General features: G+C 39.0%; 1 protein-coding gene across 4 annotated transcripts in view; it reads right to left on the bottom strand.

Moving 5' to 3' along the window:
• Positions 1–11152: 11152 nt before the first annotated feature.
• Rps6ka5 (ribosomal protein S6 kinase A5) overlaps positions 11153–26011 on the bottom strand; it is a 270771-nt gene continuing 255912 nt past the window's right edge. For 3 of the 4 annotated variants that reach the window (XM_087195482.1, XM_087195480.1, XM_087195481.1), the window contains 2 exons: positions 24922–25085; positions 11153–23975 (listed from right to left, as the gene is read on the bottom strand). In XM_087195482.1, the coding sequence (XP_087051608.1) occupies positions 23736–23975; positions 24922–25085 (404 nt within the window). In that variant the 3' untranslated portion in view covers positions 11153–23735. The remainder of the gene's footprint in view (positions 23976–24921; positions 25086–26011) is intronic. The other variant, XM_004837067.3, reaches the window with a different exon arrangement.

Here is a 26011-nt window from a genome sequence, read left to right on the forward strand (position 1 = left end):
CAGGGGAGGACAGTGAAGGATGGGCAACTAGAGGACAAGACTGCAGCCGCAGGGTGCAGCAGGTGCCTCCTCTTGCCTGACAAGTGCGGCTCAGCAACTCTGCCTTCAGGATCCACATAAATGCTACAGTGAGCAGTTACCTTGTGTCTTCCAAGATGTGAAAGAACCAGTGTACACTGTTGTACTTCCTTAATGATCCTTGCTACAAAAAACAATATCAACTCTGCTTGCCCCCAATGGAAACCCCCACAAACCCATATCAGTATCAGGTGTTTATACATTGACAGGTTTATTCTTTTCTTAAAGCTTGAACAAAAACATCTTTACACTCACATAAGTTGGTAAAAAGTAAGCCCTTCCTGCTTTGTTAAAAATAAAACCCAAACATAAAGCTTTCTAGCCAGATGCCCCAAATAAGAAAACATCACATTATTATAATACATCCACTTTTTGAATCATATTTGTTTTAAAGCTGACAAAAATCACTGCCTCCTGCCTGAAAAAGGGAAGATGAACTTCAAGACCATGAGGAGGGAAAACACAAGCCTCTTAGAACTTTTCATGCAAGTAGATATGGAATTCTGAGGATTCTCAATATATAGGTATACAATTCTAAGAGTTTACCTTTAATCAAAGGTATTAACAATATGATTAGAATAAAGCATTCAAAGGACAGTAAAATAACTATGCATATCTATAGCAACAAAAGGAACATATCATACTTAGCATGCCTACATTTTCCCAGAAGAGGAAAATTTCATTATAAATTAATACTGCAAGGTTCTAGCCTAACTAGAATTAATCAATTTTTAAGAAATCTACCATAAAGTATGTGAATATGGAGTTCAGGAAAACAGGTAAAGAAAAGCTACTACTTACTGAATGCAGGAAGTATCAAGCAAAACAACATCACTCCCCTGAGGTGAATTAATACTAATAAAAATAATGGAAGGAGGAATAAAATGATACAAAAGAGAAGTGATTCTTGATGTGAGAATAGTTTTATTTCTTGTGATGAAAGAATGTCTTATGTTCTTCTATAGAGACTTAGAAAAGAAAGCCATGCAAATAAAATTCAAATTACATGCCAGTGGAGTGACTGTCAAAGGTTGGCCCCAGAAGGGCTTTTCAAACAGGTTGAAGACCTGTTCTAATTCCCATCCAAATTGATGTTTACACCTTAATGAGAGGAACCCATCTACTTGAGCCCAACCCAATCTGTGCATTTCATAGACTGTACTTCTGAATAGTGTTTTGTGCTTCTTTTTAAAAGAAAAACTGGGGGCAGGGTGGAGGTCGAGAGGGGAACAGAGAGATCCACAAGTGAAGAACCTCATTGTACCAGGCAGATTACAGCAAAGATCAACAAAGGAAAACCTGTAAGCAATGTGTGCCAACAGAAGGGCTCAGCCCACTGAAGGGGAGCAAGCGCCCAGTTCTAACCTGAGAAGCTGCCCACTGGCCTGGGGGTCTGAACATAATAGATTCTCCTCCCGGTGTGCAGAATGATGAATTAGCTCCTGCTTATCAGGCAGTGAACAGAGCCAGCAACATGGAGGCCCCAAAGACACATTCAGCACCAGCCTTTTGAAATCAGAAACAAAATTCTGGCCAGAGGGGAATATGCACCCATGTATCTAAAAACAAGTTTTTGGAAAGGGCATGGAGTACAAATCTTTTATTTTATAAACTGATCTACTCTGGCTGGCAATTCTTCTGCTTGACAGAGCACCTTGGACTGCCATGAAGCTGATGTGACTGGACAGATAACCATTTAAGATAGTTAATTTGGAGGCTCCACACGGATCACTGCTGTCAGGGTTCAGTCTCTGGGTGACTCATCAAATACAGATGGTGATTCGGTGACCAGGACTCAGCAAGGTCAAGCTCAGCTTCCCTCAGTTGGAGAAAGAAGAAATATGAAGGGAACGTATTGGGAATATATTGTGTGTATGTAGGAAAAAAAATGAAAAGATAAAATTAAGGCGATTTACTTGCTGACGGTAATTTGGGCCAGTGAGCAAAACCAAGGTACTGTCATTTCCCAAAGATGGAATCAAGGGTGGAGTTCACATCAATGCTACCCAAGCCTAAAAGACAGTCAGCACATGGCCTCCCAGCCTTCTTACCTCGTGGCCTGTGGACTATGCGCCTTGCAAGGAGACATTCTGACACTGTGCTCCAGGAGGGACCTGCTCCCCTGTGGGCTTTCTCCACCTGGCTTCCCACCTGTGGGGCCATCAGCTTCTCTGTCCCCAGAGGTCACAGCTTTTCACACACTGACCTGAATGAACTCCTTTCCTTTGCTCTGCAGGAACTTTAAGTGATAATAACCAATCCAGCTGCTGCACTAGGATGAGAACCAAAGTCATGAGTATGGTCCATTTAAAAAACAGATAGCCCTTCCCTCCTTGCCACTATAAATACTAAATAGAAGAAGAGTCAAAAAGAGAAAAACATATTTTCACATTATTAAGAAAACGGAGAAAACCTAATCAATGGGGAAAACTATGAGGGGAAAACCTCCTGAATAGAAGGGGTTAACTAGGCCTTTAAAGTAAAGACAACATTCAAAACGAAATTTAACATGCTCGCATCTGCTGAAATACTACGTGAGTGGTTCCAAGTTCTAGGAAATTCTAGAACAAAAGGTGTACATTCAAAGTAGTGAGGGAGCAGCCTCACCTTGCCCAGAAAGTTTTCAGGAAGAGGGCGCACAAGCAGCAGCTGGCGACGTCAGCAGGAAGGAGCCCCGCCTCGCACTGGGCGCGGCACAGCTAAAGCTCCTAATCTGTGATTCTCCGTTCCCGGATGTGCTAAAATGTGCTAAAGTATCGCTGTGACTTCCGTCTACCCTGGTTGTCTATGTAGTCCGCAGAAAGGAAGCCGGCTGAAATAACAAAGCATGCTGCACATTAGCTGAGTGCAATGCAGTGTTTTAAACCCACACTCAAGCCAACAATATGCACTGTATAAATTGTTACTAATACTATTCGATGCCAATAAACATTAAAATCTCATTTTATACCTACTTTATTCTCAGCATCTACTTCAAACTGCTAATTAATATTCACTATACAGAACCAGGCAATGATAATTTTAAAGTTAAACTGCTCTATGACAGAATATCTTCATTATTAAAAATCACCCCTATGTCTTGCCAATCTATTAGGGAGGCTGAGGCGGGAGGATAGCAAGTTCAAGACCAGCCTGGGCAACTTAGTGTGACCCTTATAGCAAACTAAAATTTAAAAAAAAGGGCTAGAGGGGCCGGGGATTTTCCTCAGTGGTTACACCGTCTGCCTTGAAAGTCCAAGGACCCAAGTTTGATCCCAAGTACCAAAAATTTTTAAAAACGGGCTGGGGAATGTAGTTCCGTGGTAGAATGCTTGCCTAGCATATGTTAGGCCCTGGGTTCAATCCCCACTACTTCCTTGGGTTGAGAGGGACATGCAAGCTGAAAAAGGGAGAGAGTCTAAGGGATTTGATCCACGTTGTTTAGATAACACTGAATCTGGGGAAAGATGTAGCTCAGTGGCACTGTATGCATAAGGCCTTGGGTTCAATCTCCAGCACCCCAAAAAAGTAATGTCTAGATAAATCAACCAAGTAAATAAAATGGTTTCTTTACTTCATCTTAAAAAATAAAAAGAAACAAAAACTAAGCATCTACTACCTATGGGTTGTTTTATTTTGTTTGTTTTGGTAACAGGGATTGAACTCGGGACCTTGCGCTTTCGAGGCAGGCGGTGGCACCACTAAGCTAAATCCCTGGCCCATTTTGTTTTTTTGACACAGGGTCTCTCTATGTAGCCCAAGCCAGCCTCAAACTCTGGACGATCCTCTTTTCTCAGCCTCCTGGTGCTGGTGTTACCACCCCCCCCAGCTCCCGTGGGTGTTTTAAATACTCAAAGTTTAACATTCTGAAGTCTCTGTATTAAAGAAAACCCCTACCTAGCTTTAAAGTAACTTAAAATAATCCCAGAACTCAGGGATATTATCACCCATTGCAACTACACTAGGTCTGTAAGAAACCAACGTGGTGTTACTAGGTCAAACTATCCACACGTATCTGTTTCATTTAAAAAGAAACTAACATGCATATCTCATGCCCTTCGGTTGATTCGTCATTTACAGGTGAGTGTTCTTCAATGCAGGTAGGGGTCACCAGCAAGGCAGACAGGCAATTTAGGAATGGGTTTGTCAATTAGGTGTCCTAAGCCTTGGATAGTAATACTGAATTATTACTTAAGTTCCTAGAAAACAAAATATTTTTTCCTCCATACTAAGATAAGCATTTAGATAACTATTAACACAACATAATATTCCACAAGGAGCCTGATTGAGGCATGAAGATTTGACATTATAATTTAAAACTTCATAATTCCTAAATATGATACCAGATTTAAAACAAAACCTCTTCATTATACCCACTACAAACTGACATTTGAAAAACTTAACATGAAACAAGCACAGAAACTAATTTTAAAAGGTTTTACATTATAAAAATCATGTTAACTACTAGTCATCAATATTTATCCTTTCACATATATATAAATGTGTATATATATGTATGTATATATATATATATATACTCACATACATCAATTTAAGCTCTTTCGTTTTTTTGTGACAGGGTCTTACTATGTAGTTCAAGCTGACCTCACTATGTAGCCCAAGTTGGCCTCAAACTCCCAGCAATCCTCCTGCCTTAGCCTCTTGAGAGTTGGAATTACATGCCCAGCTTCTAATTAGAGTTTTTAAAAATTCAAGGTTTTTTGTGAAATGTATTCATCATTAGAAAAAGTTTCTGAGATTTTTAGGTGAGCAGACTTTGATTATTCTGACATTAGAAAACCATTACAAGAGGGCTGGGGATTTAGCTCAGTGGTTCTACCGCCTGCCTCAAAAGTGCAAGGTCCTGAGTTCAATCTCCCGTACCAAAAAAAAGTACATTAGTGATACAACAAAATACTTATCCAAGGTCTTAACTTTAGATGTACTTTATTCTAAATATAAAAAAATTTCAAGAAAATTAGTTTTTATGAAAATTTTCTCAAAACACTTGCTATTCAAAATTTATAAAAAGTACTTTTCATGAAAATTGTACTGTAATGTATATTCTTCACATTAAGATTTTATGTAAAATAATTTTCAATTTTAAGCAGTTCTATTTATATTTGCTAAGAAAACATTTTGAAAATTTTAAAGCTTACTTTTCTTCAGTACAGTTCATCTTTGCCGGGAGCAAATGCAAATTTTCATGTGATAGCTCAATGGGTGAATAAAAAGATTTATAAGCTGAGTTGCCTGTTGATAAAACTTTTGCATCCAATGAGCATAAATTTACCAGGACAAAGATATTTTAAATATACACTGGCCTTAAGAGGAACAATAGAGAGTCGCGCGGAAGACGCCGAATCACCCGGCTGCAGACAGGCAGATCTGCCCACGCCCTACCGAGGTCCCGAGTCACGCGGAAGACGCCGAATCACCCCGCTGCAGACAGGCAGCCACCTGGTTCCACACTACAAAGACGCAGAGGACACCAGACCACCAGACCAAGGTACTGAGTCCCACTGCTCCCGGCCCAGAGGTAGGGGCTTCTGAGCCTCCATCCACTGCTCCTGGTCCAGAGGAAGGGGCTTCCCAGTCACCATCCCTCCCGCTGCTCCCAGCCCAGAGGAGAGGGCTTTTGGGCCAACTTCTGTCCCGCTGCGCCTGGCCCAGAGGAGGGGGCTTCCGGGCAACCATCCCTCCCACCGCTCCCGGCCCAGAGGGAGGGCCTTCTGAGCTGCCATCCCACTGCTCCTGGTCCAGAGGAAGGGGCTTCCCGGCCACCATCCCTCCCGCTGCTCCCAGCCCACAGGAAAGGGCTTTTGGGTCACCATCCCTACCTCTGCTCCCGGCCCCTGTCCCACCTCTCCCAGCTCAGAGGACGAAATCTGTGCAGGCGAGAACAGCCCCCCACCCCTGTCGAAATGAGAAAACACATAAATAAGTCTCAAAACCAGACTTCCAGATCACCTATAGCAACCCCAAAGGGAAATGAGATGGAACACTGTGATACTCAACCACCTGGACCCACTGAACTGGCAACAAAAGGGGATCTGGAAAACATGAAATCGGAAATAATTTCTCAGATAACGGGGGAAATTGTGCCCCTAGTGCAAGACATGATTAATAAATCTAGAGAGGAGCTCAGGAACATGATGGAATCCCAACATAAGAAACAAATGGAATCTGTAAAACAGATGCAAATAGATTTCCAGGACATGAAAAACTCCATTGAAAGTCTACACAGCAGAATGAACCAATGTGAGGACAGAATTTCACATATAGAAGATAAGATTGCAATTAGTGACCAGGAAAAGAAAAATTGCTTCAAAATTATAAGGGAACATAAGAAATCAATCCAGCAGCTGCTAGATGATGCAAAGAAGAATAACATAAGACTGACTGGGCTCAATGAAGAAACAGGAGAGAGTGGAGATGACATAAAAAAATCTCTTCACTGAAATAATGGCAGAAAACTTAACAAGCAGGGGAAAAGAGCTTGACATACAGATAAGTGAGGCATATAGGACTCCAAATAGCCTTGATCAAAAAAAATCTACACATAGGCATACAATTGTTAAGATTCTAGAAACACAACAGAAGAACAAAGTTCTCCAAGCAGTCAGAGAAAAGAAACAAATCACATACAAAGGAAAGCCCATCAGAATCACAGCTGACTTCTCAACACAAACCATCAAGGCAAGAAGAGCTTGGAGTGACATATTCCAAGCCCTAAAAGAAAACAGCCTCCAACCCGGATTGATGTACCCTGCAAAACTATCTTTCAAAATGGATGGAGAAATAAGATACTTTCATGACAAAGAGCACCTTAGGAACTTCGTGAATACCAAACCAGCACTCCAAAGAATTTTACACAATAGCCTAGGAACAGACATGGAGGATCACAACCTCAGGAAGCAAAGCAGAATGAACCCATCTGGCATGACAAGAAATTCAATGTAAAGTGGGAGAACCCAACAAAAAGAAAAAGTCATGGCAATGACAAGTCAATACGTTTCAGTTATAACCATCAATGTTAATGGTCTCAATTCACCAATCAAAAGAAGCAAAATCCAACCATATGCTGCATACAAGAAACACACTTAATTCAAAAGGAAACTCATAGATTGAAAGTTAAAGGATGGAAAACAATACTCCATGTGACAGGAACCCCCAAAAAGCAGGAGTAGCTATCCTCTTTGCAGATCAAGTAGATTTCAAACCAACACTGATGAAGAGAGACGAAGAAGGACACTACATCCTTGTAAAGGGAAGAATCCAAGAGGAAGAGATGACAATCATAAATATCTATGCACCAAACACTAGTGCACCCAACTATATAAAACAAATACTAATGGACATGAAAAGTCATATATGTACTTATACAATTGTAGTGGGGGGACCTCAACACTCCACAGTCACAAATAGATAGATCAACTAGACTAAAAATAAGTAATGAAATACTAGAACTCAATCAAACTCTTGAACAAATGAACTTAACAGATGTTTCCAGAGTCATCCACCCCACAAAATCAGAATACACATTCTTCTCAGCTGCACATGGGTCATTCTCAAAAATAGACCACATACTCACACATAGAACATGTTTAAGTAAGTGCAAAGGAATTGAAGTTATCCCCTGTATATTATCAGACCATAGTGTGATGAAATTGGAGATCCATAGTAAAAGAAACTCAAAAAATTTCATAAACACGTGGAAATTGAACAACACACTTCTGAATAACCAATGGGTCACAGAGGAAATTAAAGAAGAAATCAGACAGTTCCTTCAATTAAATGACAATGACAATACAACATATCAGAATCTATGGGACACAATGAAAGCAGTCTTACGAGGGAAATTCATAGCAGTGAATACGCATATTAGGAAAACAGAACAAGCCCAATTAAATAAACTGATGCTGAACCTCAAGCTTCTAGAAAAAGAAGAGCAGGACAACCCCAAAGCTCATACAAGGGAGGAAATTATAAAGATCAGAGGAGAAATCAATGCAATGGAGACTAAGAGAATGATACAAAAAATCAATGAAGCCAAGAGTTGGTTCTTCGAAAGAATCAACAAAATTGACAAACCTTTGGCCGACCTTGTCAGAAAAAGGAAAGAAAAGGCCCAAATCCATGCAATTAGGAATGAAAAGGATGAAATTATAACAGACCCAGCAGAAATCCAGAGGATCATCAATATCTACTTCCAGAACCTATACGCCAATAAGATGGACAACACAGAAGAAATGGAAATGGACAGATTCCTAGATACATATGAATTACCAAAGTTGAACGAAGAAGACCTAAAAATTCTGAACAACCCAATATCAACCAATGAAATTGAAAATGTAACTAAAAACTTATCAACTAAGAAAAGCCCGGGCCCTGATGGCTTCACTGCTGAATTCTACAAGACATTTAGAGAGGAACTGCTGCCACTACTGTTTAAACTCTTCAATGAAATGGAAAGGGAAGCAATACTCCCAAATTCATTCCTGGAAGCAAGCATCACCTTGATCCCTAAAGCAGAGAAAGACCCAACCGAAAAGGAGAACTATAGGCCAATCTCACTAATGAACATAGATGCAAAAATCCTTAATAGGATAATGGCAAACAGAATGCAGAAGATCATCAAGAAGATCATATACACTGACCAAGTGGGATTCATCCCAGGGATGCAGGGATGGTTCAATATATGCAAATCAATCAATGTAATACACTATATCAATAGAGCCAAAGACAAAACCCATATGATCATCTCAATAAATGCAGAATAATCATTCAACAAAATCCAACACACATTTATGATAAAAACCCTACAAAAAATTGGAACAGACGGTCTCTACCTCAATCTAATAAAAGCCATCTATGAAAAACCAACAGCCAATATCATACTAAATGTTCAAAAACTGAAATCCTTCACACTAAAATCAGGAACAAGACAATGATGTCCACTATCACCACTCTTGTTCAATATAGTTCTGGGAACATTAGCCATGGCAATTAGACAAGAGAAAGAAATAAAAGGAATAAAGATAGGTAATGAAGAAGTCAAATTGTCATTATTTGCAGATGACATGATACTCTATATAGAAGACCCCAAGAACTCCACCAAAAGTCTTCTAGACTTAATAACCAAATTCAGTCAAGTAGCTGGTTACAAGGTCAACACACAAAAATCAATAGCTTTCCTCTATACAAATGACAGACTCACTGAGAGAGAAATAGGGCAAACAATTCCTTTCACAATAGCATCCAAAAAACTGAAATACCTAGGAATCAACCTAACAAAAGAAATCAAAGACCTCTTCTCTGAAAACTATGGCACTCTGAAAAGAGAGATTGAAGATGATATCAGAAAATAGACAGACATCCCCTGCTCCTGGGTAGGAAGGATTAATATAGTGAAAATGGCCATACTTCCAAAACTGCTATATAGATTTAATGTAATTCCAATTGAGATCCCAGCAGCATACTTCATGGACCTTGAGAAAACAATCCAAAACTTCATTTGGAACAAGAAGAGACCCAGAATAGCAAAAGCAATTCTAGGTAACAAAGACATGGCAACCTGCAACTATACTACAAAGCTACTGTGATAAAAACAGCATGGTTCTGGCAAAGAAACAGACTTGAGGACCAGTGGAACAGATTAGAAGATGCAGAAACAACGCCAGACACACTCAGCCACCTCATCTTCGATAAAGGAGCCAAACCCCTCACTGGAGGAAAGATAGCCTCTTTAATAAATGGTGCTGGAAAAATTGGGCTTCAACTTGCCAAAGATTAAAACTAGACCTATATATCTCACCGTGCACTAAACTAAAATCAAAATGGATTAAAGATCTAAATATTAAAATAGAAACTCTGAACCAGTTGGAACAGAGGTTAGGTAGAACCCTTGAAGACATCGGTGTAGGAAAAGATTTTATGAACAAAATCTCAGTTGCCCGTGAACTAGCACAATCAACAAGTGGGATCTCTTCTTATTAAAAGGCTTCTGCACAGCAAGAGAAACCACCAGCAGTGTGAAGAGACAGCCCACAATGTGGGAAAAAATCTTCACCTGCCACTCCTCAGACAAACGTCTACTATCTCAAATCTATAAAGAACTTAAAAAGATCAGACTTCCCAAATTTAAAGACCCAATCCAAAAGTGGGCATCTGAAATGAAAGACAGTTCTCAGACAAAGAAGTAGAAATAGCAAATAAATACATGAAAAAATGTTCAACATCACTGGTCATTCGAGAGATGCAAATGAAAACGTTGAGATTCCACTTCACTCCAGAAAGAATGGCTGCTATCATGAAATCAACCAATAACAAATGCTGGCGGGGCTGTGGGGAAAGAGGAACCCTGCTCCACTGCTGGTGGGAGTGTAGACTGGTGCAAGCACTGTGGAAATCAGTATGGAGATACCTCAAAGAACTAGGACTGGAAGTCCCATTTGATCCTGCTATTCCATTGCTGGGGATCTTCCCCAAAGAATTAAAAGAATCATACCACAGTGATATATGTGTGCCCATGTTCATAGCAGCACAGTTTGTAATAGCTAAAACTTGGAAACAGCCCAAATGCCCATCAACTGGAGACTGGATAAAGAAAGTGTGGTTTTTTAAAATAAAATGGAGTACTACTCAGTCATAAAAAATGAGAAATTAGAGGCATTTATAGCTAAGTGGATGCACATTGAGGCGATACTCTTAAGTGAAATTAAATAGGACACACATGAATAAATACCGAATAGTTTCTCTGGTGTGAGAAACTGAAAGTGTAAATAAGGACTAAATGTATAATAGGTCATGTGAAATAGGAAGAAAAGGGGCAAAGGGGAAGGAAGTGGGAGGGCTAGGGGAAAGGATAGAAGGGAATGGGATTAATATGAGAAAATGGAAAAATAGGTACAAAATCTTTGTAAACAGGGAGGACTGGAGGGGTTGAAGGGAGGGCTGGGCAAGGGTGAAAAATAAGAACCAAGAGAGACTATGTAAAGGTGCACATTTCCAATGATGAATGTCATTATATTGTATACCTAAAATGTACCAATGATTAGAATGAATAATCAATAATGTAAAAGAGGAAGAAAAGGTCCAAAGGGGTAGGGGTAGTGGGAGGGGCAGGGGAAAGGAAAGAAGGGAAAGGAAAATGCTGAGAAATGGAAAAAATGGAAATAAAGTCTTTGTAAATAGGGAAGGGTGGAGGGCGTGAAGGGAGGGCTAGGAATGGGGAAAAAATAAGAACCAAGATGCATTATGTAAAGGTACAATTCCCAATGAGAAATGTAATTGTGTTGTATACCTACAATGTACCAATAAAAGAATTTAATAAAAAAAAAAAAGAGGAACAATACAGCCTCTTAGTAAAATGGCGAAATCATACTAGCATTAATCTTATGGCATTTTGTTTGATTAAAAGACAACTATGGTGAATGACTTTGTTAAATAATATTTTAGCTAACTGATAAATAGGCCTCTTCTGGGAGAATGTTGATCTAAGCCAGATAAGAAAGATTTTAGAAAAGCACTCACAAAAAAAAAAAAAAGAAAAAGTTAGGGATTAACCTTTAGAGTAACAAACTGGCTGTGGTTAACATTAACTCATAGCATTTCAGGGCTGGGGAAGTAGCTCAGTGGCACTGTGCCTGCCTGGCAAGCACAAAGTTCTGAGTTTGATTCCCGGTACGGCAAAAAACCCCCAAAAAACCCTCAAAGAAAAAAACCCCCAAATTAAACAAAACATAGCATTTCAGTATCTATCTAAACATTACTCAGCACTGGGAAAAATCAGACCCAAAAATAAGATCCTCCTCTCTGTTAAGTTGGGGCTCTGGTGCTACCTGTAAGACACAAACTTACCTTGTGCCCCCCAGATTTCCTTTCTTCTTGTGAAAGATTTCCCAACTATTCTTAAAATGAGGTTGCTGCTAAAGGAAGGAGGGCTGGGATGGCATTCTCTAAACAGCAAGGTGTTAGAAATGACTTTCTCAAAATAATGCTATCTTTGAAAACTGGCAGTTCTTTTTTTGTGCATGCAGTTTTAAAAAAATTAAGATGAAATTCACATAACATGAAGTTTCTAAGTTTATGCCTGGTGATGGAGTGTACCTGTAGCTTTAGCTAGTTGGTAGGCTGAGGCAGGAAGATCACTTGAGCCCAGGATTTGAAGCCAGCTTGGGCAACACAGCCAGACTTCATGCCCCCCCCCCCAAAATCATTTTAAGCCCATCATATAGAAGTTGTTAGCATATGTATAGTGTTGTATAACTATTACCACTGTTTAATTCCAGAACACGTTCATCTCCAACTCATCACCTGTACCCTTAAGCTGTCACCCCCGCCCCCAGCAGCCATGGAAACCATGAGTCTTTCTGTCTCTGTGGGTTTGCCTATCCAGACATTTCACGTGATAGAATTTCACAATATGTGATCTCTTGTGTCTGTTTCTCTTTTTCTTTCAAGACTGGGTCTCGCTCTATAGTACAGGCTGGCCTTGAGCTCACTATGTAGCCCAGGCTGGCCTTGAATTCATGGCAATCCACCTGCCTCAGCCTCCAAAGTGCAGGAATTATAGCTTTTTCACTTTATTTGGTAGTTGTTAGCCATTTCAAGAGGGCTGTAATTCCAAGAACACCAAACGCAAGGCATTCAGGTAGTTGATCTAGTCCCTGAGCTATCATATATGATGATCTCCTAGTTCTTTATTTGCCTTTATATTGCATGAAAATAGATTGCAATCAGATGGACAAATTGTCATCTCTGGGATCTGGAATAGAAAAAATAATCCACTGGATGAAGTTCTGAAGTAGGAAAGAATATCAAAGAGGAGTAGGAAATAGCAATATATGGTCAGGTTACATTTTTCTCTTGGTAATGCTGCCATTTAAGCTATTTCAGAAGATGGAGAACACCAATGCTGTTTTTTAGTATCTCAAAGCATTTAATAAGTGCTTAGTTGCCTGTGAAATGTTTTTCAAAAACTAAAGCTTTTAAAATGTGAAACCACAAGTTGGCTGATTCTTTAATAAGACTTTATTTCAGACAAAGCAAAGTATATCCTCCACAAATCAGTTCCTAAAGTTTTAATGCAAATTTTCCTATAATCATGCTACAATGTGACATTTTCATCTGCTTGTCTGTATGATGTAGCAACTCAAATATGGAATTAAGCATGTTTTAGCTTTCAAAAGGTGGGGAAAATATTGGTACACATGGGAACACTGTAAACTCGGTTAGTTTTTACATAATTTGTAAAAGGCTAAAGTGTTTGTATAAAGCGAGAAAGTGTATTGATCCAAAATGTCTCAGTCTCCCTCACACCCCTCTGAAAAGTCTAATCACTATGAGAGTGACTCAGAAATCCTTTCGCAGCCTTTCTAAAACATAGGCTTTAAGTTCCAAAGTAACAGAGATCTTAACTTTACTATTATATTGCTCGTGTCTAGAACAGGACCTGTCCTTAAGTCGGAACCCAAAACTGCTCAATGAATAAAAGAACAAATGGATAGCACAGGAAAGGGACCTGGTGTCCTCTCCTACCAACTGTGACAGGCAAGTTATCACTGCCAGGGCCACTGTGGGACATGGACGAGGGAAGACTGCAAATGATTAGCAGCAGAGGACAGGGGTGGGAATTTAAGGTCACTAGGTGATGGTACCCTGCTAAATACACTAGATTTTCAGTGGAGAAAACAGAGAGGCCATGTGCTCGGGAAGATGGAAATACACAAGCCCCCGGGAAGCTGCAATTAACCTCAACAGGATTATGATGACCTGCCCATGCTTCATCTCCATGCCAGGAGGAAACCTAACCACCCCGGGGAAGATCTAGGATCATAATGCACCATGTGTGGCATCCCACCAGACGTAGGAGGGACGAGAGAATGGCTGAAAGCCAAGAGAAAATACAGAAGCAGACAAGCCAATTGGTACAAATTCAGATGACAAGAATTTTACAATCATTTTGATTAATAGGTTCAAGAATATAGGGTAAAAGATTGAACATTCAGAAGAGACTCGAGTTTGCCCCCCCAAATCCATGAATACTTTAAAGTGGAAAATATAATATATGAAATTAAATTTAAAATTCATTAGATTCAGTAGAATAGAGAACAAGTGAATTAGAAGTCAGGTTGTCAATAAAATTTATTGAAGACTGAAGTACAGGGAGAAATAAAGATGGGAAACAAGGAAAGATTAAGCTAATAAGGAACATGTTGGAAAGGTTTGGAAAAATCTTAAAGAGGAAAGAGAACTGATTGGAAAAAATTACTTCAATAAAGACTGGCTAAGAATTTCTGATAAAGAAGGGCAATCACCAACAGATTCAACAAGTTTACTATCCTTAGGAAAGATAAAACCATAGATGCATCATAGCTAAAAATAGAAATCTTAAAAGTAGTCAGAGAATAAAAATGCATTATCTTTAAAGAAAAGCAAGATTCATGGCTGACTTTTCCACAGAACTTAAGGAATGGAACAACATCTTGAAAGCAATGAACCTAAAATTTCATGTTTAGCAAAAATAGCCTTCAACGATATAGGCAAGATAGAACTGTACATTTTAAATGGGTGAATTATATCCCAATAAAGGTGTTACAAAGAAGAAAGATTTCAAAAATTAAAAGCTAAGAGAATTCACTGACAGCAAACCTGGGAATTAAATAAATGCAATCATGCACCACATAATGACATTTTGGTCAACACGTGACCATGTATTTGACAATGGTCCCCTAAGATTATGTCAAGTAGTGTTGTCACAATGTCTGTGCACTTGCTGAACACTGGATTTCTCAGGACGTACCATCATTTTAAAGCAATACACAACTGTACTAACTAGAATACTTCATGCAGAAAAAAACACAAGTCATGCCAGAAGGAAGTAAGGAAAACAGAACGGAATGAAAGTATCAGAGAGAGTAAATATGCAGACAAATAAAACTGATTATAGACTTTTAAAAATGGGTAATAGAGAATACTTAGTTTATTCAAAAGAAGTTAGAAAAAGAGAAATAGAATCAAAGAGGAAATAGGACAAAAGGAAAACAAATTGTAAGATGGAAGGCTTAAAAGTGGACTAGATGCCCAGATTACAGGCAACTTCCCCACAAAGAGAATTGCCCCATGTGGCTTCGATGGTGAACTGTTTTAAACATTTAAAGAAGGATAACAATGGGCAAAACTCTTTCAGCCTATAAAAAGAGAAGGAACGCACTCAACTTATATCCTGATACATCATTTGACAGTCATAGAAAGGAAAGAAAAATTACAAGTCTGTCCTGTGCACAGACTCAAAAATTCTAGGCAAAATGTTGGCAAACTGAATCTACTGATAAAAAGCACAATACATTAGAGCAAATGGAGCTCATTCCAGGAATATAAAATTTTAAAATCAGTATTATCACTATAAGACAATAAAAGAGAAAAGCTTTATGATCATCTGAACAGAGGCAGAAAAAACATTTAATAAACATTTTCAGAAGCCAGTGTGGTGGCACACACCTGTAATCCCAGCACTCAGCAGGCTGAGGCAGGAGGATTGCCGCAAGCTCAAGGCCAGCCTGGACTACATAGTGAGTTCAAGGCCAGCTTGAACTATATGCGAGACCCTGTCTCAAAAAACAAAAGCAACAACAATAACAAAAAAGAATCCCAAAAAACTGGGAAGTAAAAGAATTTAAAAAAAAATTTAAGGTAGAGCTTCTCTCTAGTCAGGCTGGCTTTGAACTAGAGATCTTTCTGCCCCAGCCTCCTGAATGCTGGGATTACAGGTGTATGGCATGATGCCCAGCTAGAAAAATAATCATAATCTAGTAAATGATATCTGTAAAAAATTTACAGAAATCCAGGCACAGTTGTGTATGCCTGTAATCCCAGCTACCAGGGAGGCTGACACAGGAGGATCACAAATTTGAGACCAGACTGAGCAGTGTAATGACACCCTGTATCCAACTAAAAGATAAAAAGGGCTGGGGACGCGGGAATGTAGCCCAGCACTCCCTGAGTTCAATCCCCAGAAGTGCAACCAAACCAAACCAAAACATCAAAAAACCTTCATAACCTTGTGGCAAACATTTAACAGAAGAAAAGCATTAATCATAAATAAAAGATTGCTATTTTAGATTTCACAAAAAATTTAGTCATCAAAGGAAGCCTTTTAGAAACTAGAAAAAGGGCTGGGGATTTAGCTCAGTGGTTTTGCTGCCTGCCTTGCAAGCGCAAGGTCCCGAGTTCGATCCTCTGTACCAAAAAAAAAGCAAACTAGAAAAAAATAACCAATGAGAAAATATTTATAATATATCAGACAAAAACTCCCATCCATTAAATATGAGACACTTGCAAACCAATAAGAAAAAAGAAAACCCCCAAAATATGGACAAATAGCTTGAAGAGGCACTTAACAGATGAGAATAATCAAATGGCTAAAAAAAATAAAAAAGGTGTTCCATACATCAGTACTTCTCAGGGAAATGCACATTAAACCCACAATCAGATAAAACACTTGTCAGAATGACTAAAACCATAGTGAAACATGCAATCATAAAAATGGTTAAAACCACAGCTGGGTGGCTGGGGATTTAACTTAGTGGTTTTGCCACCTGCTGCGCAAATGCAAGGACCCAAGTTCGATCCCCGGTACAAAACAAACAAACAAACAAACAAAAAACCCAGGGCTGGGGATTTAGCTCAGTGGTGCAGCTGTCTGCCTTGCAAGTGCAAGTCCTGAGTTCGATCCCTGATACCACACACACACACACAAAAAGGCTAAAACCACAATCAAATACCCATTTGACAGAATGGCTACAATTACTAAGCTGGTGGGACCAGGTACTGATGGGGGTGTGGAAAAACTGGTACTTTTATCCACTGTTGGTAATAGTGTCGATTTTCAACCAATGTGGAAAAATATTTGGCAATATTATCTTCTAGCTAAATATACATTCATCCCATGGCATGGTGGTTTCACTGTTACATATAAAACCAAGAGAAATGAGTGTACCTGTCCACTAAAAGATATGAACAAGAATGCGCATAGCAGCTTTAGACATAAAAGCTAAAAATTATAAACATCCCAAATGCTCATCAACAGGAGAATAAGTAAAGTGTGATGTAGAGTACTCACCCGAGGGAGGGAATGCTATACAGCAATGAAAAGAGCATACTATTGTTACTGCCACATGCAACAACATGGATAGATTTCAGACATAATGCTGATCAAATAAAACCAGACACAAAAGGATCTATGCTGTATAATCCCATGTATAGGAAGTTAAAACAGTGACAGAAGTTAGGATAATGGCCATGTTTAGTATTGACTGGGAGCTTCTTTATCTGGGTGATGGTGTACAGGTGTAAAAACTGGTGAGCTGTGTATGTAAGCCTTGTGTACTTCACATATTATATTGCAATAAAAGTTAAAAACATCTCCACTACCTCCATGTGGTCTTGGTGCCCTATCTGTACTAGTTCCTTTGACCGTGTCAGTGCTTTGGGCACTGGGTAGTGGGAGAGTTGGGACGGGGTGAGGAAACAGGAGAGAATTATCCCATGGGTCTCCTAAAAGAAAGTAACTACCTTCTGGAGTCCATCTAGACATGTCACAGGAGTTCCTTCACTCACACAATGGACAAAACTTTCTAGGGCCGGGAATTTAGCTTGGTGGTTTTGCCGCCTGCTTTGCAAGTGCAAGGACCCACGTTTGATCCCTGGTACCAAAAAAAAACAACAACAAAAAAGCAAAAAAACTTTCTAGGCAGATTTATTGGTTTTGTTTTTTTGGTACCAGGGATCGAACTCAGGACCTTGCGCTTGCCAGGCACGTGCAGCGCCACTGAGCTAAGTCCCTAGCCCCTCTCTACAGATTTCTTTATATGGCCACTGAAACAGCATTTTTGTAAAGTAGCCCTCTCTGTTTACAGGAAATGTTTAGATCCCAAGTTTAAAGGCATTCATTTTTCCACACAGCATCATTATTTCCTTAATCTGAATTATTCACATCCCCAATTTTTCCCTTCTTTGTTTTAATCAACTGTTTATTTCAGGGATATTGGTTATCATCTATAAATGTTCATCACTACATGGGTGCATGAAGAAGTAGTGAGTGAAATACCAGTGTGGGGTTACATTAATGTGTGTGGGTTTACAATGGGAAAACAAAAAAAGCAATATAAGAAAAAGCACATGTACCGAGTGTGGAATCAGCTGAGGCAGTTATGGAAGATGGAAGCAGAAAGGAAACACATTCATTTGCTCTGGGGCTGGATTGTACTTTTAATTATCCACATAGAACAGAAGAAAAATGTTCTTCACCTTTTAATTTTCCATTTAGCTTTTAGTAAGAAAAATTCTTCTCTTTATGGTTAAGCTCTGGAAGAATAGTTCATATAGATTACTGCAGCTTAGATTACTTTCAAAAGTTTTCAATTCCACACCCAAGGAAAGACAGCATTTTGGAGAGAAATACACCAGCTGTACATTTAAATGCCAGTCTTTAAAAAATTCCTCTATGTGTATATTGTGATTTCTTCTTCTTTTTAGAAATTTATGCCAGTACATTTTTAGAGATATTTTTCAAAACTTTATTACTTAAAACATGAAGTTTTTATGTGACACAGCATCTTTATATTTCCATTCTTATTCATGGAAAGAATGAGCATTATTGTACATTCAATCATTTCCTTTCCCCCATATGAGCAATTTTAGCAAGCAGGACTGCAGTATGGCACCTGCAATAAACTGCTATGAATAATCCAGTGCTGACCACAGCCACAGGTCTTTAATGAGGATAACTGTCACATATGCACCCGAACACAGCAGGACACATTTTATATGACCAACTCCTTATAAATTAAAAATAAAACTGCAGTAAAAAATACAGCCTTAATCCTTACTGGATTTTAAAACAAAGCAAACAAGGGAAACAATAATTTCCCAACTCACCTACAGACAGAAATGTCAGAAATAAAGCCAAATTATTTACTCGCACAACTTCAATTTCCTTCTCTAAGTCATGACATATCATTTATGTTCTTTCAATTTTCATCTTCATCTTCTCCCTCTTCTATTCTGGTACTGGGGATTAAACCCAGGGTCTTCATACTGAGTTATACCTCTCAGTCTTTTTTTTTTTTTTTCGGTACAAGGGATCGAACTCAGGACCTTGTACTTACAAGGCAGGAGTCCATTTTTTTTTTTTAATCTTTAATTTTGAAACAGGGTCTTCCCAAGTTGCCCAGGTTGGGCTAGAACTTGTGATCCACCTGCCTCAGCTTCCCAGAGTGCTGGGATTAGAGGCGTGTACCACCATGGTCAGGTTCTTCTTTTTTAAATATAGGGGAACTTGAAAACAGATGGAAAGACAAAAACTGCTGGGAAGGGACAAGCATCCCATTGAATTTTTAAAGAGATAAATTTTATAAGACCATACAAATTAAAAGTGTTACACAATAGAAAACAACATAATGCTAAGTATTATCTCAGATATCTGTGTTCTGAAGACCAGTTGTATTAAATACACATTTTATTTCTTTGAGGTGTTTATCACTTATAATGGATCAAGCAGCACTTTGGGAAACTTACAAAATGTCCTTCCACCTATCCCAGCAGACAAATAACAGGAAAATTAAGTCACAGGAATAACTACCAAGAATCCTATCTTTTAATATAAAGTCTCCTTCTAAATACAAAGTATCAGTATTTTGCCATGTAACAAAGAAAAGGAAATGGCTGGTAATCAACAGTACCTGTTTGAGCTATTTGCACTTATATGAAGACAACACACAAGTATTTGGGAGCCACTTTAGTTTCTTATTCTTTTTCAGCCCAACAGCAGGAAAATATGAAAGTGCTGGCACCTGCTTACTTTCCAAATGCATGAAACAGGATGGGCAACAGCTTTGAGGCTGGCAAGAAGCAGCTGCACCAACTACTTCACTTCAAAAGGGGGAGCTGGGCTTAGGAAGAAAAGGGCTCAGAAGAAATATGGTATCTTGAAAGCTTGAAAGTAAACAATGCTGCAGATGAGGTCTGAAATGAGACTTGTCAAATATTCTTAGGAAGATGTTGCCCCTTTGATTATATACTGCCCCCCGCTCCCCCAAATAAGACTTAAATACCTGCTTTTAAGGAAAGCATTCTCTCTAAAGAATGTTACAATTTGGAATGAAATCTGATAGTGAATACAACTTTTATGTTGCTGTAGCAGCTGTTTTCTTTGATCAGATTATACTTAAAATATTTATTGATACATACTTCTTCCATTAATCTTATATTTTTCAATTTTGAGTTTTACATTCCAGATTTCATTAGCACTTGCTACATTCATTTTGGCGCCAGATCATGTTGTCATGTGACAATGCCCACTTATGTGGGACATGCAATTAATTAAAGACCAGAAACTGCACTGTTATGGAGTAAAACATTTAAGGGGCCAAACATCATAATTTTAAGATATTGCATTATATTACAGTAACTCATCTATAAGACAATTATTTTGACATTATGTAAGTAGTATATTAGAATTTAGTATATTAGTAGTATATTAGAATTTAGCTATTTAGTTAGATTTTAAAGAATATTAGAAGTGTTATTACACAAACACCTGAATCGAGCTATTAGGTATTATTATTGGTCACTGGGAGAACACCCAAAGTAATCAAATGGTCTAAGGCATACACAGAACCAATAATTTAGAAATTTTCAGCATTGTAAGGTGCCCTGTTCTTAATAAATATGACAATAACAGGTGTTTGAAATAGAAGCAAGGTAAAAAATTAAACAAGAAATTGTATACTTTTATAAAGTATTTAAGTACATATTTAAAAAAATAAAGTGAGTTACCAAGGAAATTTCCTTATTTTAAAAAAACCCAGTCACTGTTATCCTAGTAGGATTCTTTAAAATAACTTACCTTATATCTAAAGAATTACCTTATGTTTATAAGAATTAACATTCTTATGTAAGAAATTAGCAATAATCAAAAAGAATGAAAAGGCAATTTTTCGTAGGTAAATGAAACTGTGACTCCAAGACAATCATGTTGAAATTAACTCAGGAGACTGATGTTCTATTCCAGTAGTGCAGTGGTTTCTTATTTTATAGAGATTTGGAGAACTATGAACTAAGAACTATGTTTCTTAGTCTCTTTCCTCTATTACTTTCCTCTTCCTATTCTTGCCTCTCAATACATTAGGCATATATAGTTAGAAAATGTATAACTCAGGATTCATGATGGCATAAATTACATACCATACAATCAAACAGGGAAGAAGGGAGGAGGTGATTTAGCATTAACCCCAAAATTAATATCATAAAAAGTACATAGTGTATATATTTGTTTTCGGCATCTATTTTATTCCTAATAACAAGAGTCCTTTCATTTAGTGTTTTTATAGGAAGTATTCTTTGTTGTTTGGTTTTTGACGTAATCAAAGGAAAGCCCTGTGAATTTTAAGGTGCAATGCATTGTACCTTAATGGAGAGCCTGCACACAACTTAGCTGCTGCAAACGTAGCACCAAAGGCTGCTTGTGGGTGTGTAGGGGTCGGGTAAGGATGTGATGTTGGCCAAGAGCAAAAGGCTGTGCCTCTTGGGTCTCTTCAAAGCCCATCTGGGATAGCTCAGGCTGGTGCATCAGGTGACCGAGAGCTCTATCTTTGCTCCCTCCTCTTCCTCTGCCTGCCTTTGCTCATTTCAGTGCCCACCAGAAGATGCAAGAGAAAGAAAGGAAAATGAGACCCATCGAGTTTAATACTCACAATGAGTCAATCACTGGTGCACAATGTCTGTTTCTCTGTTCGCAACACAGGCCCTTCTCTTTGTACTTCATAACTCATTTTCTACCACAAGACACAGTTTAAAAAGTGACTTGAATATAACCCAAATATACCAGTGTAAAAATAAATGGACATTTTCTTATAAATTTGTGCACGATGACATCACATTTTATGAATTAACTATAGTTAAGGAATAATTCACACAAGATCTCTTATCCTTTCTAGGAATGCCTGAAATTTAGGAGTATAAAACTTTCCTTGATTATATAGCCATGTAAAAAATTATTCCCAATAACCATTGTGGACAAAAATGTAAACATGATAATACAATTTTTTGAAAATATTTTAATAGTTGCCATTTTGTTGCCTGTGCTATTAATATAGACACTGATTTAGTAATAAATATTTCATTACATAGAGTGCAATATTTTTAGTATCCATAACTGGTTGAAATTAATGCTGCTTTTACCTCATGAAAAGGATAAATAAATACCATGCCCAAATTCCAAAATAATGCTCAAGAGGCTATCGTTAACAAAAACTATAAAATAAACTTTTTGGGCATTATCTTTTTAAGCATGATTCCTGTAAACATAACAAAGATCACTTTTCTCGGTTCTGATATTTCACATAATGGCTTGAAAAGAAAGAGTAACATACAAATCCCAACACTTCATTTTTTTGCATAGGGAATGAATTAATCATATTTTAAAATGCAGCAATCGTTTAATGAAATATCCTCATCGCATAGCACTTGTTTTCTGTATGAATTCAGAACTTTGGAGCAATAAAAGTGCTCTGCATAAGTTTGTAAAATAATGCTTTCTGGAGTCAAAGTTTAACAGAAAAATTTCAAAACAAGTCAAAGGTATGATTCTAAAATATTATGTACATAATAAATGACTACAGGAGGAAATGTCTCTCTGTAGTACAACACAGTGTACAAATATGAAGCACAGTGTTGAGTGTAATTTCCCTTTAGTTTTTCCTCATATTGGTGCATAAGTGGCCCCATTCTACTTGCTGCATACAAAGCAGAAGAGGCATATAAGGACAAATTTTAAGTAGATAATGGGAAAAAAAGGCAAAATTACAGTACATATGCTTTAGACAGTGCACTTTATAAAACAGACTGTTTTATTCACATCCTTTTATAAAGTGCAGTATTACTTAAAACAGAGAGACATGTACCTTAATACTCTGAAATAACCACTGAACAAACTGCCAGAAAAGAGCAGTGCAAAATTAAAAACATACACAGCGTAGCATGCATTGCAGATGGATCCCAAATACAGAGCATGGGACCTGAAGTTCTTAAATTTTTAAAAAACTTTTAGAAAAAGATTAATAATAGCAGGTTATCATCATATATAACAATAAAATAAAAACAATAAGTTAAAATTCTCTCTCAAGAAATAAGTATATGTCACACATAAAATTCATAACAGAATCTTTTCTTAAAACAGACCTTTATCTCGGATAAATCACTATCCAAAGGGTGCAAATCTCTTAAAAGCCCACCTTGTCCACTAGGCATAGCAAAGGCATCAGCAAGTCTTGCTGGCAGACACCTGAAAAACCTGTGACTTTGTTGTGGGCAATCTGACCAGTCCCTACTTCAATTTACAGAAACTATCTGTTATTTCAAAAATGGTTCTGCTGTCATCATGGCAGGTCACTAAAAATACCATGTGTTCCATTCACAGTAACATTCTCTGTCCAGTGCTCTTGGACGAGGATAACCAACAGGTTTTCCTGAAAAAAATCACTAAGAGGAAGATTCCAATGAGACCAAATGAGACACTTTTTTAAAAGCACAGAACATCATCTCAGGCATATGCTGAGGGAAATAAAGGTGCAATGGATCGCTGCTGACATTCATTCCTACCCTTCCTCCGCTACTCAGTCCGAGAACTGGAAGAGGGTCTCTGGGTTGGTGCTGTCCGCAGGATTGCTGGGAGGCAGCGCCTTGGTGGGGGTGGTTTTACCGTGGGAATGGGAGGAGGAAGAGTGCGAGCTCTCACTGGAGCTGCTGCGCGTCTCCGTGCTGGTGCTGTTCTTCTTCATTTTCCTTCTCTTAGCCAGAGGGGCCTTATCCACATTCTGAAGGCAAAACCCCTCTCTCTTGTATTTGTTAAAGGCCTAGGGGAGAAAAGAGGGAACCTCTGTGAAGACAAAAGTACTTAAATTTTATGCCATTTATGACTTACACCAGAAGACAACTTTCCTTTGACAGCCATAGCTTCAAGTTGTTCTGGGAACAAAGCTCTGAGAACTTCCTGGCAGGGGGAGAGAAGTTCACGGAAAAAGATTTCTGAGGGCCGTGTGTGTGTGTGTGTGTGTGTGTGTGTGTGTGTGTGTGTGTGTGTGTGTGCGCGCGCGCGTGCGTGTGTGCGTGCGTGCGCGCGCGTGTTACCAGGGACTGAACCGCAGGCAAGCGATCTTACCACTGAGGTTCACCTCCAGCTCCTAAGAAATCTATTGAAGATGTCAGCACCACATCCCAATAGAAAACACTGACTGACTGACTGGAAATTCCTGAAGAGCGTCAGTCATCTAAACCTGCACCCTCTCCATTATTTGACTGGTTATTTTGCTACGGTTTACATTTCTGAGCACAAATTCCCAACAGAGTAGGCTCGGCCCTCCTCAGAGCAGTTGGCCCTGACTTTTCTTAGCCTCGGTTGTAGGCAGGCCTCTAGTGACTCTACAACCTTGCGTCACGGGGCACTGAGACGACCTGGGTCACCTGGTGCAAATTCTGGGAGTCACTTTCTTCACTCTTCAACTTTTTCGTCTATAACTTTTTAAAATTCAGTTCTGAGCTGAGAAGCACTCTTCCTTTCTCAAGCTAATCCCTACGGCAATAATTTTATTTCTCCCTCACTCACCTACTCCTTAGGCTGATTAGCTTTCTGCATTGGCTTGGCATAAAGGTATACAATGTACAGTTAGTACTCTGCAGCCTCAGCCAAAGGACACATACAATTTTAAATGTACTGTCAGAGAGGTCTGAAACTATGGAACGAGAGCACGGGAGTGGGGCACCTTTCCAAGCCACCTGCAGCGAGCATGGTGCAGGTCTTACATGGAAGGTTGCTTTCACACAGGTGTGCACAGCAGCTCCTGAAGATCCCAGGATGTCAGGAGTCATCAGAGGATTCGAGGACAGCTGGCTGCCATCTTGAAGCCATTCATTGTATCTCAAGCCAGACATCTTAAGCCTTTTATTTGGATCAACTGTGAGAAGTCCTGTGGGAATAAATAAAATATCTTAGGATCTGTCATTTCAAATAGTCTAAAAATTGACCTCTGGCCTAAATTTCAATTATGTTCACATGGAATGATGGCTTCAATAAGGGTTCAACTTCCTACAAAGATAACTACATTTTCATACACAGTGAAGTCTGTTAGTGGACACTGGATGCTAATAATAAGGTCACAACAGCCTATGTCTAGATGGCTGTGGGATAACTGGCTTTTCAATCAGAAGAGAATCACCATCCAAAACAGACTCCCACTGGTGACTTGGTGAGCCCCAAGTGAACAGAGAGCACCCAGATCTACTTCACTCAGGGGCCAGACATTTATCAACCACCTTCACCAAGTCTGGGAGCATAGTACAGCAACAGGGCCATGGAGGTGGAGACTCACAGAGGAACAAGTAGGAGATACAAAGACAAAGACCCAACTGTTCTCACACGAGGGGACAAGTGCAGAGTGTGGTAGCAGGCCCACGAGAAGGGCTTAACCTATGGAGTGTGGGCATCCTGAGAATCTTCCAGATTAGGAGAAGTGGGGTAGATGATGAGGGGACTCCAACGATTAAGAAAAGCAAGTGTAAGCAAATGGAGGAATCTGAACAATTGGCACATGTGAGAAATTCAAATATTCCACAATGGCCAGGGTGACGAGGAAGCAGAGGAAGGCAGGGCCAGGACATGAAGGGCTTGCATTCTGAATGCTAGGATAAGGAGTCTCACCTGAAGCTAGCAGAAATTTCTCCAAAGGATTCTTACCCAACAAGAGTTACAGTCACATTTGTCACTCTGGTCATAGATGATGGACAGGTAAAGTCAGAGGAAGTGAGACATGTTGAAAGGATGCTGCAGGATTTTAGCCAGAGCAATGGTGGCAAGAATAAAGGCAAGGGCCTGTGAATGGGAAGGGGCGGTTAG

The sequence above is a fragment of the Heterocephalus glaber genome, unplaced genomic scaffold (genome assembly GCF_053883595.1).
Source record: "Heterocephalus glaber isolate CG9 unplaced genomic scaffold, H.glaber_assembly_v1.0 deba00001608, whole genome shotgun sequence".
In the NCBI taxonomy this organism is placed as follows: Eukaryota; Metazoa; Chordata; class Mammalia; order Rodentia; family Bathyergidae; genus Heterocephalus; species Heterocephalus glaber.